The sequence below is a fragment of the Podarcis gaigeae genome (assembly GCF_964106915.1).
Source record: "Podarcis gaigeae genome assembly, chromosome: 1".
Classification (NCBI taxonomy): Eukaryota; Metazoa; Chordata; class Lepidosauria; order Squamata; family Lacertidae; genus Podarcis; species Podarcis gaigeae.
In genome coordinates, this window is record NC_139678.1 from 93,811,120 (window position 1) to 93,829,521 (window position 18,402).

Here is an 18,402-nt window from a genome sequence, read left to right on the forward strand (position 1 = left end):
GTTTCCATTACATCTTTCCATGCTCTGTATTTATTAGCGTTGCCTCAGCTGTGTGCCCACAGAACCTTTGAGAGCTGGTTTCAAATGGCTGCAATCCTATTTTCTTGCAATGTTCTGAAACACTGAGACAAGAAGAGAATAACAGTAGCAGTTCAGTTGCAATTAATACTGATCAAACCACTCCTAAAAATAGTGTGTATCCCATTATACAAGTGCCTGGCCAGTATAAAAAAAAATCTGCAGCTTCCTTGTGAAAACAGAATCCGTTCTTTTCTCTTTGCCATCTCCCACTGCCCAGACATATATTGTCTCAAGCAATCCCCATCATTCTACGCTGGGGAAGGCAGGCCAGTTAATCTGGTTCCAGACCATGTTTATGTCTTTTGTTCTGTTCCAATAACCACTTGTAGCCTTCATTTGTCATCTAGAACTCATACTTTTATTATTATCAGTAAAAGAAAATAGGCAGAGTTTTCATCTGAACATCACATCACAACAACAGCAGCAGCAGCAGCAGCAGCAGCAGCGCATTTATGAAAGACTCTCATTGTCAGGAGCTCTCTGTATTAAAATGGCAAGAGGGGAAGCAGCTGTATCTGCAGTTATTGTGATAATAAATTCCAGAAGGGCAGCTGTTCCTCGCCTGTTGCATCAAAAACAACACAGATTATTGTGGAACCTTAAACACTTCTTTTTTTAAAAACGTATTGTTGCATATGCGTTAATTTGATTATGATCATTTACCATCCAGCAGGGGGAGTTGGGTTGTTTGTGAAGTGCTGTTGTTTTCTCGTTGCAAAGACCGTGCTAAACGAAAACACAATATTATCTTGAAAAACAAGGAAGTGTTTTCGGAACCTCAAGTCAAAGGATAAGAAGCTGACTCAGCTGCATTGCTGTGAGGCCTCTGGACTTTGACGTTTGACAGGGGTCGGAATACGGTATCAGAAGTAAAAATCTTTCAGGCCAGCAGCCATATATACCTGTGTTATAGTCAAGGCTTTTTTCCCCAGCCAGAACTTGCCACAACTCAGTTCCAGCACCTCTTAGGTGAGCGCCATTGCCATTCTAAGGGAATAAGGGAGGTGATCACAGCCCCTCTTTTTCAAGAAAAGTAGTCCTGGTTATAGTGAGAGCCAGGTGAAGCTGTAGAGGCTGCTCTATGAGACTCTATTAACCTCAGTCTGTCCTCAGCCAGCCCTCACCTCAGCCCTGGTCTTCTTACTTAGCCTGGGGCCCTCCAGAACCACAAGCCTGTTTTGGCCCAACAGTATCCTCCTGCTGCACATCTGATGTCCGATGTGAGGTCAGCTGTGTGGCAGGTAAAGGAGCAGCTGGGCAGAAAGGCTGCCTGCAGTCACCACAGGGCTATGCAAGTCCAGACAATCAGCTGATCCTCAGGGCTTGCATGCATAGTGTTGTGCCTTTGCCTGCACAGTTTGATTTCAAAATGCACAGGCAAAAATGGATCATCTGACACCATTGAGACTTCCCTTACCAGGTTGAGGGTGATCAAGGTCTAGATGGATCCAGCTCCTCCCCACCCCTAGACCAGGGTACACTTCCCGATCCTGGGGGGGGGGGGGGCTTTGGACTACAACTCCCATCATGCTGTGACCATTGGCCAGGCTGGACGGGGCTGATGGGAGTGGCGAAGAGGGGCATCAAGTTGAAAAAGGATGGTGACTAGGGCATTGCTGATTTGTTGAGCTCCTCTGAATCATGACTCACAGTAAAATGCAAATGTATTCTTCTGCTTTCCCTGCTTGTTTTCTGCACACTTGAGTATTCTAATAGTTTCATCCATCCGGTATAATTTGAAAGGCCAGGATGGATGCCAGCTCCTATCTGCTGGGCATGTTGCCTTGCGATTTTTTTCCTTTGAAGACAAATATTGCTGACATGATGCTCGCTGGCATTTGTTGACCTGAAAAGCATAATGAATGAATTTTGCTATCTTACAGATGCTGGGATACTCATCTTACATATGCCCGGTGGCTCATTCAAGGCCCTGTGGTGGTTTCTATTGTTGTAAGTCTGAATTACAATGCCTCTTCTATTTTTGTACCAAATGTTATTCGTCTGTGACCGTAATAAACAAATTCATGCTATTGCTGTAAGTCCATTTCACAGCCAATTTCTGAGATGAAGATCGAACTGAAGAGAGCAAATTTGATGCGTGTCTTTCAAATATGTGAATGTCAATGCCAGCTTTTCATTCTCTTTGCAGATCAATTTCGTTTTGTTTGTTAATATTGTGAGGATTCTAATGAGCAAACTTAGATGGCCAGATGGAAGGAACAAGGATTCCAGTCAATACAAGTAAGACAGCTTAAAACAAAAAAACAAAACAAAACAAAACCTCAGCCTCACACATAAGTACAGCAGCAAGAGATACCTGTGCACAGATGTTTTACCTGTTTGCCTGCAAATATATGCAAAGATATGTATCACCCAGATAAACTTGTCTGATTAGCTGCCTCAAGGACACCCACCCCAATAAAATGCCTCCAGGTCTGCTTGTACTTCTTTTGGAAATATCTTATCCCCATCTATAGTAGCAGCAACAGAGCACAAATCTGGATGCAAAGCCCTGAGCGTAGTGTGATAAAAGCTGATGGAGAAAATCCCCATTCCCTCTCTTGTAATACAGTCATACCTTGGTTGTTGAATGCCTTGGTACTCGTCTGTTTTGGCTCCCGAATGCCGCAAACCCAGAAGTGAGTGTTCCAGTTTGCAAACGTTCTTTGGAAACTGAACATCCGATGAGGCTTCTGCGGCTTCCGATAGGCTGCAGGATCTTTCTGCAGCCAATCGGAAGCTGCACCTTGGTTTCTGAATGTTTTGGAAGTCAAACAGACTTCTGGAACAGATTCCGTTTGACTTCTGAGATACCACTGTACTTCGGTTAAGGGCCATCCCGTGAAACTGAAGAGGTAGGTGATTCAGGAGAGAGAAAATGAAGCACTTCTTCACACAGCACAGAGTTTAAACTATGGAATTCACTTCAAGGGGGCTTAGATAGATTCATGGAGGATGTCCATGGTGCCTGCTGTGTAAAAAAACAGAAGCTGCAGGGACTTCTGGGACCTAGACCTTGTGACCTGTTGTCTGGCACTAGTGATACTGCTGATCTTTAAAGGCAAGCCTGCACTGCCCCTGAAACTTCCCTCTGCGTTTTCTGCTGTTGCTACTGGAGGGGATAGTTCTGTCTACAAACTGAGATCAATATGAAGCTCACCCTCTTTAGGCCGTTTCTTCATTTCTGTTTTGTTCTGTTATCTCTGTCTTTACTCCTAGGAGACTCGCTAAATCCACACTCATCCTCATCCCTCTCTTTGGAGTCCATTACATCATATTTGCTTTCTTCCCTTTCGATACCACGAACGGCACCATGGAGATTCAAGCTCTGTTTGAAAAAGCCATCGGATCTTTCCAGGTAATCTGTTCCTTGGAAGGTCTTCATCATCTTCAGATGAAAGAAGCCCCACCCGTCTTTTGCAATCAAAACAGGCTGTGTTGGCAAACCTCCTTAATGTTTTCCAGGCCCCCGGGTGTCTAGAGCAAACAGGATGCAAAGAGGTAACTGGAATTCTTAGGTAACTAGGACAGGGGTGGTTATTGGCTAATGATTTTTTGGGGGGCCCAACACATTAACACTTGGCAAATCTTTTGTAGGTTGCATGCCAGTGGTGAATATGGCTGCACCACTCTCTCTCATGCATACTTTTACATACACAGAGAGAGCGCAAACAAACACAAGCAGACACAGACATTGGCACACAGCCCCCTCCTCCCAGACCTGGGCAGATCAACTGAGGAGGACAGGTTATTACCTTCTTTCCACTGGTCAAGTGGTTGATTAGAATTCAGTGTTTCCCAACCTTGGGTCCCCAGCTGTTTTTGGACTACAATTCCCATCATCCCTGACCAATGGTATTGCTAGCTAGGGATGATGGGAGTTGTAGTCCAAAACCAGCTGGGGACCCAAGGTTGGGAAACACTGGATTAGATGACTGGGGAGGGAACATTTTTTTATCCCTAACAGGGTGTTGGTCTATGCCTCTCCCAGTGCTGTCGATTCTCCCCCACCTTTCACCATCATAATTGTTGGGTCTTGGGCACTTCATAAATTGGGAGAGGGTAGGTGAGTCCCTAACCCAAACGGGTTTAGCCATGCCTGCTTTAGGAATAAAGTCCTCCCACAAGGACAAAGGTAGTTAACCTTCTTTCTCTTTTAAATGGAACAAGGAATGAAATACACATTCAGGTTGGGCATGATGTAGCCCTCCTTTGCATTGGGTTTCTGATTAGACCAACACCCCAGAGATCCAGTATTTCTCATGGCACCTTGCAGGACCCTCTTTATAACAAGGACCTGTTCCATCTTGCCCAATGCTCACTTTCTTCTCAGAATGCCCTTGTTGCAAGAAGGACCTGCGTGAGTTTGAAAACACTGCAACCGCTAAAAGATCCAATTGGTCCAACAAAATATATCATTTCTCCTAGTGTAACAATCCAATCCTAACCCATGGATCTTTGCTGCTGGAGGGGCCTAACATATGGCACAGGTGACAGGGACCATCACCTCTGCTGCCACACTTGCTGTGGTAGCAGAAAGCATTGCACTTGAGACGCTACGCATGGCAGCGTTCGCACAGGTGGTTAACCAGCATGGGCCCCCGAAATGGAGTGTTATGGGGCAGGAATAGAGCAGAGCTGACCATGGTCACTGGTTCCAAAGCTGCTCCAGCTTTCTAATCCTGGAGCTCATGGGAGTGGTATGGTGGAAATCCCACCACCACCTTCTGCCCTGACCAGGGGCACCAGCTTCAGGGGGCTGAGCCCTTTGGGGGCCCCTATGTGCATGTGATCTCCCCCTCTCCCCACTGCACCTCTTGCCCCGGACTAGTTTGTGGTGGCAGGACTTGGGATGCAGTAGTAGACAGACCACTCTTCTCTGGCCCTGGTTTAGATTACTCTGTAAGTCACTCTGTCTTTTCTTCACATCTGGCAGCACACTGCGTGCCTGGAAGGTCTACATGAGCTTTTTCTTGCTTCTATATTTATTCTGGAGTGCCAACCTGCCATTTCCAGTTGTATATCTCATGACTGACCCGGGCCTCTTTTGTTCTCAGGGCTTTGCTGTGGCTGTGCTTTACTGTTTTCTTAACGGAGAGGTGAGTTTCCCATGGATTGTAATGTACTAAAAATCAAAATACGTGTTCTTCTTATTTGCATGTTGATCCCATAATGTTTTGTTTAGGTCCAGCAGGAGATCCACAGAAAATGGCGGCAATGGCACTTAAGAAAACACATTCATTCGCAGAAGCATCACAGCTGCACATTTCCTAATGATGTCAGTGGCTTCACCCAGGTGCTGCAGCTGATGAAGCCCAGCCCCCAGGAGGAAAGGGGACCTTCTGCCCCAAATCTGAGTCAAATGTGATGGATCTTGTGCAGAAAAGAACTAATTGCTCACTCGGAGGGAACTGGAAAGCTCAAGAATTGAGATTATGGATCTGAATTTGCCCCTTAATTAGCTGTGCGCGGAGTCTGGCTTTGTCTGTGCCCAGTATCTTTATTATCCCCTGGAGGAGCTGTAGGATTTTTTAAATTACTTTTTTACAAAAAAGATGTATGAAGATTTGTTTCCTGGTGGAAGATTCCCTTCTGACTACACCATTCTAAGATGCCATTTTCTAGTGGGATGTGAATGCCAGATTAAAGGGCTTTTCTGATTTGTTTTGTACTGCTGAATATTGTGCGGCATTGAATAGTTTGGACAAGACATGACTCATGAGCTGCATTTCCTTGGGGAAACATTGTGTTGTCTGGAGACACTTTGTAGAATACAAGCTTTAAAAAACAACAACAACACACACACACACAGAGCAAAAAATTACACCCTTAACTGGCTGCAGGATTCAACGATGGATTGTGATCAGCACTGAAACTAGATCTCACAGGTTTGCGGCTTTGGACCTTGGACATTCAGCTGCCATGATGGTTGTGGGAATATTTTTAAAATTACTTTACTTTCAGAAGATGATGTCTCTCTCAGCCCATGTATCTGTTGTTCGTGCTTTTGTAATCTTGAGGCTTGACTGCTGTAACACATTCTGTGAAGGGCTGCCTTGATGTTTCAAGAATAAGGAAGCTGGGTGCCATATCTATTCTTCATCGTCTACCTTGATTTCCTATTGTCTTCTGGGGCTAATCCAAGATGCCTAGAAAGCCCTAAACATCTTGCGTTTTGCATATATTACAGACTACCTTTTCCTCCCATCGTACAATGATCTCTTCAATAAGCTGAGAATGCCCAGCTAATGATTTCGGTACCAAACCAGAAAAGACATCAAACACATGCAGAGTGTTATTTGTGGTGGCTGATGTATTACTATTAAACTCTTTCCAGGTAGACTTGCCAAAGCCAGAGCTAAGGTAGATGTGTTTGCAAGACTGTTCTTGACCAGATGAGTGGGGTTAATGTGCATTTCTTACCTGCTTATTCCTTTCAATGGGTTGCATGTCTGTATTTTTTTTATTTAAACATATAGGTAGATAAACACGGCTTAGAGTCATAGAGTTGGAAGAGACCTCAAAGGGTCATCTAGTTTGACTGCATGCCAGTAGAGCTTGAGCCGACAGAACTTCAACTGTATCATGTCCAGCACAAGTGGAACAACGCTGCCACTCTGCCAGGCTGACTAGTGGAGACGTTCTGACCATTAAAAACTGCTTCCAGATGTCAGGCATGTGTGCTTGGGTCGTTGCATTTGCTTTGCTTTCACGGCTGCCTCTGCAAAATGCTTTCTCTCCCCTTCCCTTGGGGAAATCTGTGCTGCTGCTCATTTGTACCATCTGGATCATGCCCCTGTGTCACATGATGCATCTGCAGGAGCCACAGCTAGCCTGATTGGGGAGGGATGGGTGTCAGTGACTCCCCCCCCCCCCCGCGGTTTCTTGGGAGCAATGTGTACGCATTGAGAAGCAGCAAATTCTTCCTCAATGGGCGGCAATAGCTAACAAGAAGATTCCATCACTCCTCCTTACTCATAATTTGTGGCTGTGTATTCCTGGCCTTCTCTTCTATTGCACGGAGTTGCAGCCTTGCCCACAGAAGTGCAAGAGCCTTCAAACTGGTAGAGCGAGTGAGCAAAAAAAGAAAGAATGCATCTGAGGCCTTTTGATTTGCATGTGCAAATAAGGATGTGCACATTTGAGTTCCCCTCTTACAGGAACCACATGCAGGTGTTGCTCACATGTGAGATTCCAACATGAACCTACCAGGTAGAAGAAATTCATTAGCAAATGTGACTGACACTGTGAAACTGGGTTCCAACCGATCCTGGGTATTCATTGCTCGCTAGAGAAAGTAATCATTCCCCGCCCCCCACATTATTGATTTTCTTATGCCTGTGTATCGCTAGCAGCTGCCAGTCACACCCATGCTAAATGGATCTTGATTGGATTCGGCATTCATGCATGTCCTGCATAGTACAGCTTGTATTGTTTGGCCTTTTGACCTCCTGCTGTAAAAACTGAATACTTTCCCCTCATTTATTTCTTTGCACTCAGGGTGCATGTGTATGATACAAGCACACTTTTCGGTGCCCACTTCATGCATCTGCCAAAGTGGGCTCTGTACTGACTGTGGCAGTTTGTATGACCACTTGTCTGAACCAAAATCCAGAATTAAAGCAAAGGACTTATTATCTCCAAATAAGAAATATATGTAGAAGTCTCAAACTAAGGATAAGGGGAGTTGTCACACTTTTCCAACATGCTAGGGTTAAAATAAATCCTGAAAGTAAAATGCCACAAGGGAAGTTACCAAAAAAGTCTGAATTAGCATTTCTCTTAATTGAATGTTTTTGTCATCCATCTTTTCAGAGCTACTGTTTCTCACATGAGACCTTGAACAAATTGAAGCATAATATACGTCAGCTGGGACCAAGCCTCTATCATGCTCTCTTTTTTATTTTTGCATTGCATTGTGTTAATGATGCATAAATAAATATGCACTCCTTAGTTGTGGTCCAATAGCTTACAGGTCTCCCAGAAGGCTGCAATGTGGAGCAAGTAGCCCATTCCTACTGAAGAGATAATAACATCTACTCTGTGTTATAGTTTGAATCATCTAGTTTGTCTGGTGTGATTGTTCTGGACTATCACTTATTGAACAAATAGTTGTGATGAATCCAAAGCTAAATATTAGGCGAAAACAACATTATACATAGGCAGGTAGGCTTAAACTGAATTGCCCTCTTTCTTCTGCTTCCTCCGGTTGTCATCTTAGCTTCTTTCTAACTCATAATAAACTTTGTGAAATTGGCTGTTGAAGTCCTGTGTGCATTTCTGCCAGGCTGAAAGGGACTTGCTTTTCTGTTCAACATGCCTATATCATTTTGGCATCCCACTACACATGCATATGAGTTGGGGATCTGAGAGAAAAGCAGTCTGCCGTTGCGTTCAGGGAAGAACCAAGTAAGCTGGATGCTATCCCTGTTTACTGGGAAATCCAGTAATTAACAAAACAAATCATCTCACCTGTACTGCCAACAACCCGTTTGTGGCATATCAATGACCCATTTACAGTAGCGCCCTTCCAAGTCTGAACTGTTGCAAGCTACTGATGCTGCCACCTTGAGCCAAAGTACTAATTAAGAGCCTATGATTTGCCTGTGGAGTGCCAGACTTTTCTAGTCTGTGGCAGTGGCCAACGGGATGCCCTCGTGAACCTCCCAAGCAAAGAAAGATGAAGATAGCAATTCCTTGCTATTATTCAGCCTTGGATGTGAATGTGCATCCTTTCCCACCATGTGACTATGGCACAGTACCAGTTGCACGTGTATCTTTGATCAAAATTGAATATTTTCAAATATAATTTGGTCTCTTCTGCTAAGCCTTCCACACACTGTATCACTCTGCTCTAGAGAAATGTGTGGCTGTGAGACTGTGCCATGCAGTGTGTTCCAACAGTCTTCCATTTTTTGATTTTGGAGGAAGGCTAGGAAACAGTCCGATTCAGTATAATTTACACTGATTGGCAGCCGTCTCCAGTCTCTCAGAGATGGATCTTTGCTAGTTCTACCTGGAGATGTTGGGGTTTGAACTCGGGTCTGTCTGGGTGCAAAGCACGTCTCTCCCATTGAGCAATGGCCTCTTCGGCATCCGTTTCCATGCTCTTGTTTAAAGGCTACCTGCCCCCAAATTGCAACAGAGGACTAGAACTAGCAATTCACAAAGTAGTTTATTGAACATTTGACATTCAGATCTGAGATTTCTTCCTATATTCTCTTACCATTTTTTTTAAGAAAACAGTTTAGAAAAGCTGCAGGTTTCATAATAAAAAAACAACACTTATTTGAGACAAAGACCACATACAAACACGCCCCTTTGCTATCACACTCTCCAGTCTTTACTGACAAAATGGCCTTTAATAGGAATGGAATCATACGCCCATATGAAGAACCAGCTATAGAATGGCATGGAGGGCTCCTTCAGATTGTCAGCTCAAAATGGGTCTCTAATGCGTTTTAACCTCCATGGGATAGTCTTGAAAGCTTCAGTTCAGTGGAAATGGTGTGATACCCAGGCCCGCCTAATGCATGTGGGATGCCTTATCATAATGTGCCAATTTTAGAAAAGTCTGAATGATGTGTACTTCAGGGAGTGTTGGAGTGTTGAGCTTTTTTAAAAAATGGAGCTGAAACTCTTAAGAAGCAGCCAGTGATAGGGGGAGGGAATGCAAAATCCCCCAAGCATGTGTACTTATTTAAGGGAAGCTATCACTTCTGTGGCTCTTACACAGCAGATTAGTCACAATTGCACAGTTGTTGTGCTACAAGATGATTATCTGGGGAGGCCCATGGGGAACAAAGCCTTGCCACAATTCCTTCATTCACTAGACCGTTCTTCCAAAAAGACATCATGTTTCCTAAACAAACGTTTGGGATTGCCCTTGAATGAAATCCATGGCACAATATTGCCTCTTTCCAGTTGCCAGATGTCCATTATTTTAAAAGGACTGTGCTTAAAGCACAGTCTGAGGGCCTGTCCACACGTCACATGTTTCTGATAAGGGTTTGCGTTCATTAGCCCTTTCTACCATTTGACAACTCACCTAGAACGCCTGACCCATTTGTGGACAGTTGGTCAACACTTCTGCAACATAATCATGAACAAATGTGTGCCAACCGCTCACCATTTTGACAACTATTTGGGGGTCAGGTGTGTTGAACAGCTTCACATAAAAGCCACCTTGACCAACCCCTTTTAAGCCATCGTGAGGATACTTCTTTCTCCACTAGTCATGAAATGGCTGCACTGGGTAAATGGTGGTTCTTGAGGGTATTACAGCTGTTGTTTCACCAATAAACAATTGGCAATCCATACAGAACTACATAGGTAGTTACGTGTCCCTAGATGTATTTTCAAAACAATCCTGCCAGCAGATATACACTAGATCACTCCTGAAACACAAACAAAAAAATTTCCAAGCATTTTTATCAAAGCATAATTTTTAAAAAAAACAAGAAGAGAATTTGAACAACACTCCCAGCTTGGATGACTGCCTTCAGAGAAAGAGAGAGCAGGAACTTTGCTTCCTGTGATTTTGAGAAGGGGGAAGTGAAATTGGCAATGCTAGCACAGCATTCCCTGATCTACATCCTGTTCTCTGAGGACTGCATAGAGTGATGGCGTTTTGAAAGATCATCTCTAGCCCATAGGGAAGAGTTTGCCTTGTTTTTTCCTCATTAACTCTGAGTAGCAAAGACCTCTTTAACAATATATTGGGCAGATAGCTCTGCCTCTCTGCAGCAAAGTGCCTTTGTTGCTGCTAAGCTGCCCAATTCACCTCTTCGGCTCCAACACAATGAGGCTTGTGGATCTTCCATAATTGAAATCATTCTAACCCATCTGGCCACATAATGAGATTGTGGAATCATGTGAAGAAAAAGGGAGAGGGAGAATAATACTTATTCGTAAAGATGCCTACTCTAAGATAGAAATGACTGGGGTCCATGCTTGCTATTCATGAATGAAAGAAATAACAATCAGACATAATATTAAATTATATAGCATAAGTTCCAGCCATGTAAGAGATGACTGAAACCTATATATTAAGCATTTTGATTCTCTGTGTTGCTCTCTAGCAACAGGGGTGCCTGAATGTTACAAAATTAAAGGTGGACATCTTAAGGAAGTTTCTTTTAAAATCACTTATACTGAACCAAATGAATACTGCAGGTGTTATTTTATCATTTGGCCGGTGTTGTTAAGAGTATACCTACTGTCATTAGGCTACTTGTTGTGGTTCAAATCAGGCAAGCAGCTTTGTCATGATGACCAAAGTCTGGTTGTCTGTGTCCGTCTCCATCAATGCGCCTTCCTGTGGTTCCCCTTCAAACCATCCTGCTTCCAGGTAGGAGATGCGGCTGGGCAGTGCTTCGAACCTGTGGCCCTCCATGTATTGTTGGACTTCAACTCCCATCATTCCTGACCACAGGCCATGCTGGCAGCAGCAGCTGATGGGAAATGGAGTCCAACCACATCTGGAAAGCCACTGAAATCCATTCCAGGGCAGCCCAGCCACCTCTTGCACTCTGGCCTGAGATCTCTTCCTTTCCCACTTGGAAAATGGTTAAGAGAGACACCAGAATGTGGTGAGATGTAAGACAAGCCCTGTATCTCGTGAAACCAAATTGTCACCATAAAAAGCTTCATGGGAGGTACAGTTCAGATGAGAGCAATAATCTCCACAGTGCACGGCTGGTTTGTTGAAATGTTGGCATTGTATATAAATCAGATATACTCTCATGGCAGAAACAACAAGGACCAAAGCCCATATAATGTTTTTTGAATAGGTTATGCTAAAATGCAAATTATTTGAATTTGGAGGTGAGACCCTAGTTAGCATTCTCAGCATTTTGCATAGTACAAATGATCCTAATCTTGATCCCAGCTGATGTGCAAAAATGAAACCATGAAGTTTTCTGAAAAGGACAAAGCACATTTATAATCTTTTCTCACTTGGATACTGAGTATGACCTCCAGTGAGATTTCTTAGTCCTGACAATCTGACCTATTGGTTTTAATGAGATTAACTGTGACCTGATTGGGGCTTTTGATTAATAAATCTAAGAACTCCAGATAGATTACAGTCAGGATGCGCCTTAAATAGCATTAAAACCAGCAAACCAAGTTTGTTTTGCTTTTACTGGGCCACTTTTAAATGAATGAGCTTTAAACAAAGGAAACCAGTCTTTTGCACTTCCATTTCTGTGGAGAGTTACATCATTCAAAATCTAAGCAGGTCATAATAGCCAACTTCCAGTATCCAGCATCAAGTGATCTTGGAGACATCCATTTCATATGTTTTCTCTTAATGTAAACTAAGAAAACTTGGTCTCCTTTTGAAAGGCCTCAGTTTACTTTTCTGTGTATCTGGTGAAGCTAATATCCACCATTCTTTTAATTTTTCCTCATTCTATTCCACGGAAATGTGATGTTGTTAAGATGAAGTCCACTGATTCCATTCAGGAAGAAAAGGAAGGCAGAAATGAATTCGCACCAATAGGTTAGTGTGAAACCCGTGAGAGTGATGTGGTCCCTCAGAAGGAATAAGAAGCTCAAAACTCCAGTGAATGAGAGCAGGAACGAGAGAAGAACGAGGATCGATCCCATCGACCACTTCTTCCTGGAGTTGACGTCTTCACAGACTTGGGAGACCATAAGAAGTTCCAGGCCAAAGATTGCGACGACAACAGCAAAAGACACCAGACTTCTTGCAAAAGTCATTCCCGCGTTGATCCCTCGAATGTTGGCCAACGTGAGATCAGTGGCACATTTCAGGGCACTATTGTTCCCGACTGTGCAGAAGTGCCACAGTCCAAAGAGCTTCCCTTTGGCAAAAAGCCAGTGCCCATCGCACACAGCAATGGAGGACAGGACAATGGCTATCGCAACGCAGAGGATAATCAGGCTCCTGATGAACATCTCAAAAAACGATCTTGTCCGTCTTCTACGAGTGAGTAACCACTGGGCCTTAAAGAGACGGTCCAGAGAGAAAGAAGTTAAATACCCCTCATATTAAAGCAACACAGATTGCTTTTAAATCGCAGCCAGCAATTATATTGCTATTGATGTTGTGACCAGTTAGAAAGGATGCTCAATAACAGCAAGAGTCGTTGAAGTCGGTTAAATACACCGGGCAGACAAGCTTGGTTGGGTACACACTATACATTTAAAGCACACTGCTACCCTCAAAGAATCTTGGGAATTGTAGTTTGTTAATGGTGCAGGGAACTTTAGATCTGCGAAGGGTTCCCAGGATTCTTTGGGGGAAGCAATGTGCCTTACATCTATGGTGTGTACGCAGCCTTAATATACAAATGATTTGAGAGTGCTGTGAGAAAGGGAAGACAGTGATAAAACATTTAAAATGCCACAGAAGCAGTGGAAGTCTTACCAAACCAATCTTTTGAATATAACATCGTGTGTGTGTGTGTGTGAGAGAGACAGACAGACAGACAGACAGACAGACAGACAGACAGACAGAGACAGAGACAGAGACAGACAGAGAGAGAGAGAGAGAGAGAGAGGGAGAGAGATGCTACATTTATGCTGTTAAGAAAAGAGTCTGGAAAGAAAGTAAATTATCTGCCATATTTCATTCATAAGAAAAAGAAAAGTGAAGCAGGCTACACTTAGTCACATCTTTCTTTGGTCTTGTAGGCAATGCCCTGGCTGACTACTATTCAGAGAAGCAACAAGGCACCATATACTAGCAAACAGAGTTTTTATTTCCCACTAGCTGGACCATAAAGAAGGCTGATTGCTGAATAATTGATGCTTTTGAATTATGGTGCTGGAGGAGACTCTTGAGAGTCCCATGGACTGCAAGAAGATCAAACGCATCCATTCTTAAGGAAATTAGCCCTGAGTGCTCACTGGAAGGACAGATCGTGAAGCTGAGGCTCCAATACTTTGGCCACCTCATGAGAAGAGAAGACTCCCTGGAAAAGACCCTGATGTTGGGAAAGATGGAGGGCACAAGGAGAAGGGGACGACAGAGGACGAGATGGTTGGACAGTGTTCTCGAAGCTACAAACATGAGTCTGACCAAACTGCAGGAAGCAGTGGAAGACAGGAGTGCCTGGCGTGCTCTGGTCCATGGGGTCACAAAGAGTCGGACACGACTAAACAACTACACAACAACAACAAAGCAGCACAGACCTGTTCTTGGCTGAACCAGGAAATCCTCCCACCATCAGAGCATTTTTTTTTAATTGTGTGTGTAGGAACAAGCCTATTGCGCATGTGGCTTGCCCCACTTTACGAACTTGCCTCCCTCGCTGCCACTGCAAGCTTGCCTGCCCAGGCCGCCCGCCCAAGGCTGCATTGAAACTTCCCCAGCTTAACATTTCGATCTGTCTTGCCATGGCTTGTTCTGTGCAGAAGTGTTGGCTGTCATTGACGCCGCTTCCAGAGTTTTAAAAGTGAGAGATTAAAATGTTCTACTTCTCCCTATACACACTTTTCTAGTAATGAGTATTGCAGCTCCACGAGTTCTGATTTCCTGGAGGAAAGGACCGTGACTATTTTGATGTCTCCATCAAGATAACCTTTATTGCCTGAGGAGCTGTCCCATGGGTTTTCCAGGGCCATCATTTTATAATGTTGTGACATGATTTCACAGAATTGTAGAGTTTGAAGGACCCTGAGGATCATCTATTCCAACCCCCTGCAATGCAGGAATATACAGCTGTCCCATACAGAGATTGTACCTGCAACCTTGGCATAATCAGCACCATGCTCTAACCAACTGAGCTATCCAGGCTGCTTTGGATATGGGCACAACATAAGGAGGAAAGGAATATCATTGCATTGTACAGCTGGAAGGGACCTCAAGGGTAATCTAGTCCAACCTCCTGCAATGCAGGGATCTTTTGCCTAATGTGGGTGCTCGAACCCACAACCCTGCGATTTAGGGTCTCATACTCTACCGAGTGAGCTATCCCAGGCAGAGAGGTATCAAAGAGAAAACCAGGACTTCCTCTCTGATCAGCGCAATGAATGGTGATGTTTTCAAAGGATAAGGAGTGTGAAGCAGGAGAGGACAACTTGGGGGGGAAGATGGGAAATTCAGTCAAGCAGAGCTTGCGTTGATGATGAGACATCCTGCAGAGGAATAATAAATGCTGGATAGGAGTTGCTTAAAGGTTAAGTGTTTTTAAATGCTTGATAATATTATTTAATAATTTTAAGGGGGTGTGTGTGTGTGTGTACACATGCATAGATTTATATGATTTCGCTGGAAACTGCTGAAATGGAAATTTGAGGAAAAGGCTGTAGCTCAGTGGTTGGAGCATCCACTCTCCATACAGAAGGTCATGGGTTCTAATCCCAGCATCTCCAGGGCAAGGAGAAACCTCTGTCTGAAATCCTGGAGAGCAGATGCCAGTGCAGAGGATTCAGTTAGAAGGACCAATGGTCAGACTCAGTATAAAGCAAGTCTCTATGATGCCATCCTGCTCCCATTTCTCAGGAGCTTAGTTCACAAGCTAAAAACATTCGCTGTGAGCATATCTTCCTTGTAACATCCTATATCTCTTCTTTTCTTAATTGCAGCCCCTGTGGTTCATTATATATCTATCTATCTCTATATATTAAAATATGGCTCTTGCACAAAATATCCTCACAAGATCCACTGAGCGAGAGTCGGTTTTGCTGAAACATCAGTAATCATGTCCCAGGGAGGAACAGAGCCACTGATCTTTGTAAACAACTCATTGCATTCCAGGAGAGAAGGGAGGAAATGGAGCAAGTTCAGAATGTTATTTGAGTCCTTAAGTTGACAAAAGCTTACACAGTGAAACCCCAGCGGACCATAGCTCTGCCTCTGGAGCAGAATCGTTTTGTACACGTGATGTTAAAAGGGGTTTCATGGCGGAAGAAAGGCAGGGCAGAAATGTCAGAAAGCAAACAAGTTTTTTAAAAGTCTCCACCCCCCAAGAATGCAGCTAGAAAGCATACAGAGTTTGCATATTCAATGGGACAACAACCCTGTGAGGTAGGTTTGGCTGTGAGGCAGCGACTGGCCCAAGGACACCCAGTGAGCTTTATGTCGAGCGGGGAGGATTCGAACCCTAACCCCCATGCTCTAACTACTGTCTCTCATCAGATTTCCCTCATTGGATGGTGAATGTAAATCTAGAAAAGCAGTCCAGACATTCAAAGTCAGATGTAAATGCCAGACCCTCCAAGTGTCTCTATTTTCCAGAGACAGTCCCAGATTTACAAAAACTGTTCTGGTTTCTGATTTGATCCTGGAATGTCCCTGGAATGTTCTCATGGGAGAAATGTTGGAGGGTATGGAGTTATGTGATCCCTTCCCAGCCAAGGAGATAAGGTACCATTTTTAGATGTTTGAAGGCTGCCCTGTATAGGGAAGTTTTTTTTAAAAAAGTTTAGTGTTATATGTATGTATGTATGTATGTATGTATGTACAGTGGCGTAGCGTGGGGGTGCAGGGGGGCCCGGCCACACCGGGCGCAACATCTGGGGGGGGGGCGCTCGCACTCGAGTGCTAAAATCCACGGGTTAGGGGGCGCAAATTACTTGCCTTGCCCCGGGTGCTGACAACCCATGCTACGCCACTGTGTATGTATGTATGTATGAAATCTCCCAGAGTGGCTGGGGCAAACCAGTCAGATGGACGGTGTATAAATAGTGAAATTATTATTATGATGGAATAGGGTGTCCCTATTTTCATCGGAGAAATGTTGGAGGATCTGAAACACACACACACACACCTACAGGAAGAGGAGCGATGGAGAGAGAGATTTTGAGATTGCAGGAGGACAGAAGATCTTCTATCCGGGAAGCTCTCCTAAAGGAAACGACAGGGAGAGACAGAGAGTTGGCCACAGCTAAGGGGGATCGACACAATAACACATAAGATACCTTTTTCCGCCTTGCTTTAAGACAAAGCGATGATAATAAGCGGGGAATTTGCATCGAGCAACAGGTGGCAAAAGAAAGTCGGCTAGTTTGAAGCGCGGGCTGCGATGAGCGGCTCTGCCTGTAGGGCGAGGGGGAAACGCGGGCAGAGGCGCTGCAACGCCAGAACAAAGGGCGGCGGCGGCACACAGCGATGCCAACAAAACACGCAGCTCCAGCCCAAACAAAAAGATACATATATATATTTGTCCCACCCGCCAGAGAGGAAGAATGGCTCCTCCTGAGCTCCCGATTTTACCTGCACTGCGATGGCTGTCATGTTGCCTTGCGCCCCTTCCCGCGGAGCGAGGCGGCGAAGTCCGGGGAGCAACTTTGAGGTCGGCGGCTGCGCGGCGGAGGAGAGCGCGAGAAATGTCTCCCGGGCGCCCGCTTCACGCGCCCGCTCCCGGCCAGGGGCCCATGGCGGCGGAGTGGGGCGCGTCAAAGGCCGCTCTCGCCCGCGCGTCCTGCCGAGAGCGGCGGGAGGCAGGCAGGCAGGCAGGCGAACTGCCCTTTGAGTTTTCCCTGTGGCTGAGTCAGCAGCGGAGCCGAGGAGGGGAGGAGGCCGCCGAAAGCGGCTGGAGCCGGCGAGCGGCTGGAGGAGGAGCAGGGGGAGGAGGGCCGAGAGAGGCGGAGGGCGCTCCGGGCAAGCCCGGCGCCAGGGAAGGGCCGCCGGGGGGCACAACTGCCGTCCTCGCCGGGGCCGCGGCAGAAGTGCAGGGTCCCCTCCTGGGTCGCCGGGGGTGGTAGGGATCCACGCAGATCTCCACGGATCGCCTTTTCCGGGGGGATCCGCTGTTTTCTGCGCGCTTACATGCGCAGGTGACCTGGAGTGCTCCAAGCCGCCTCTTTCAGTTGTGCTGCCTTTCTTTGTGAAATAGGCATTTTATTGTTTTTTTTCCACAGCAGGGCAATAACCGCAAACAAAACAAGACTTGGAATACAGTTTGTCAATTTGTCAGTAACAACAACTTATTTGCCCCTGACGGGATTCAAGGTGGCTTACAAAGGGGAGGGGGGATCACTAAAAACGTAGAAAAACCAAGCGTTTTTGTAGCACGTGTTTTAAAAATACCAACAATTGTGATAAAAAGCAGCAGGGCACCAGCCCTTTCATTAAAAGCAGACACTTGGCAAAAGCCTGTTGGAACAAGGTCTTCACCTGCCAATGGAAGGACAACAAAGAGAGCCAGGCTAGCTTCCTCAGGGAGGGAGTTCCGGAGTTGCTACCACCAAGAAGGCCTTTCCCCACATTCTCTCAGGTGGAGATTGGGAGAAGGGCCTCCCCCAAAGGTCTCAAAACCCAAGCAGGTTTGTATGAGGGAATGTGGTCTTTCAGATAGCTTGGACTGTCTCTAGGCGTTGTGATCAAATTGTGACCAGAGGAGGAAT

The 18,402-nt window shown here is 45.2% G+C and overlaps 2 protein-coding genes across 7 annotated transcripts in view; one reads left to right on the forward strand and one right to left on the reverse strand.

Annotated features, from left to right (window-relative positions):
- SCTR (secretin receptor) overlaps positions 1-8,336 on the forward strand; it is a 30,092-nt gene extending 21,756 nt beyond the window's left edge. For 3 of the 6 annotated variants that reach the window (XM_083711346.1, XM_083711347.1, XM_083711351.1), the window contains 6 exons: positions 1,965-2,031; positions 2,231-2,322; positions 3,301-3,439; positions 3,547-3,582; positions 5,139-5,180; positions 5,267-8,336. In XM_083711346.1, coding sequence (XP_083567472.1) covers positions 1,965-2,031; positions 2,231-2,322; positions 3,301-3,439; positions 3,547-3,582; positions 5,139-5,180; positions 5,267-5,449 — 559 coding nt within the window. In that variant the 3' untranslated portion in view covers positions 5,450-8,336. Of the gene's footprint in view, positions 1-1,964; positions 2,032-2,230; positions 2,323-3,300; positions 3,440-3,546; positions 3,600-5,138; positions 5,181-5,266 lie in introns of all 6 variants that reach the window. The other 3 variants (XM_083711348.1, XM_083711349.1, XM_083711350.1) reach the window with 2 other exon arrangements.
- Positions 8,337-9,237: 901 nt separating this feature from the next.
- On the reverse strand, positions 9,238-17,860 carry TMEM37 (transmembrane protein 37). Its single transcript, XM_083715101.1, has 2 exons — positions 17,270-17,860; positions 9,238-13,053 (listed from the first exon to the last, which is right to left on the reverse strand). The coding sequence occupies exons 1-2, from the start codon at positions 17,288-17,290 to the stop codon at positions 12,481-12,483; spliced, it is 594 nt and encodes a 197-aa protein (XP_083571227.1). The 5' UTR covers positions 17,291-17,860; the 3' UTR covers positions 9,238-12,480.
- Positions 17,861-18,402: the final 542 nt, after the last annotated feature.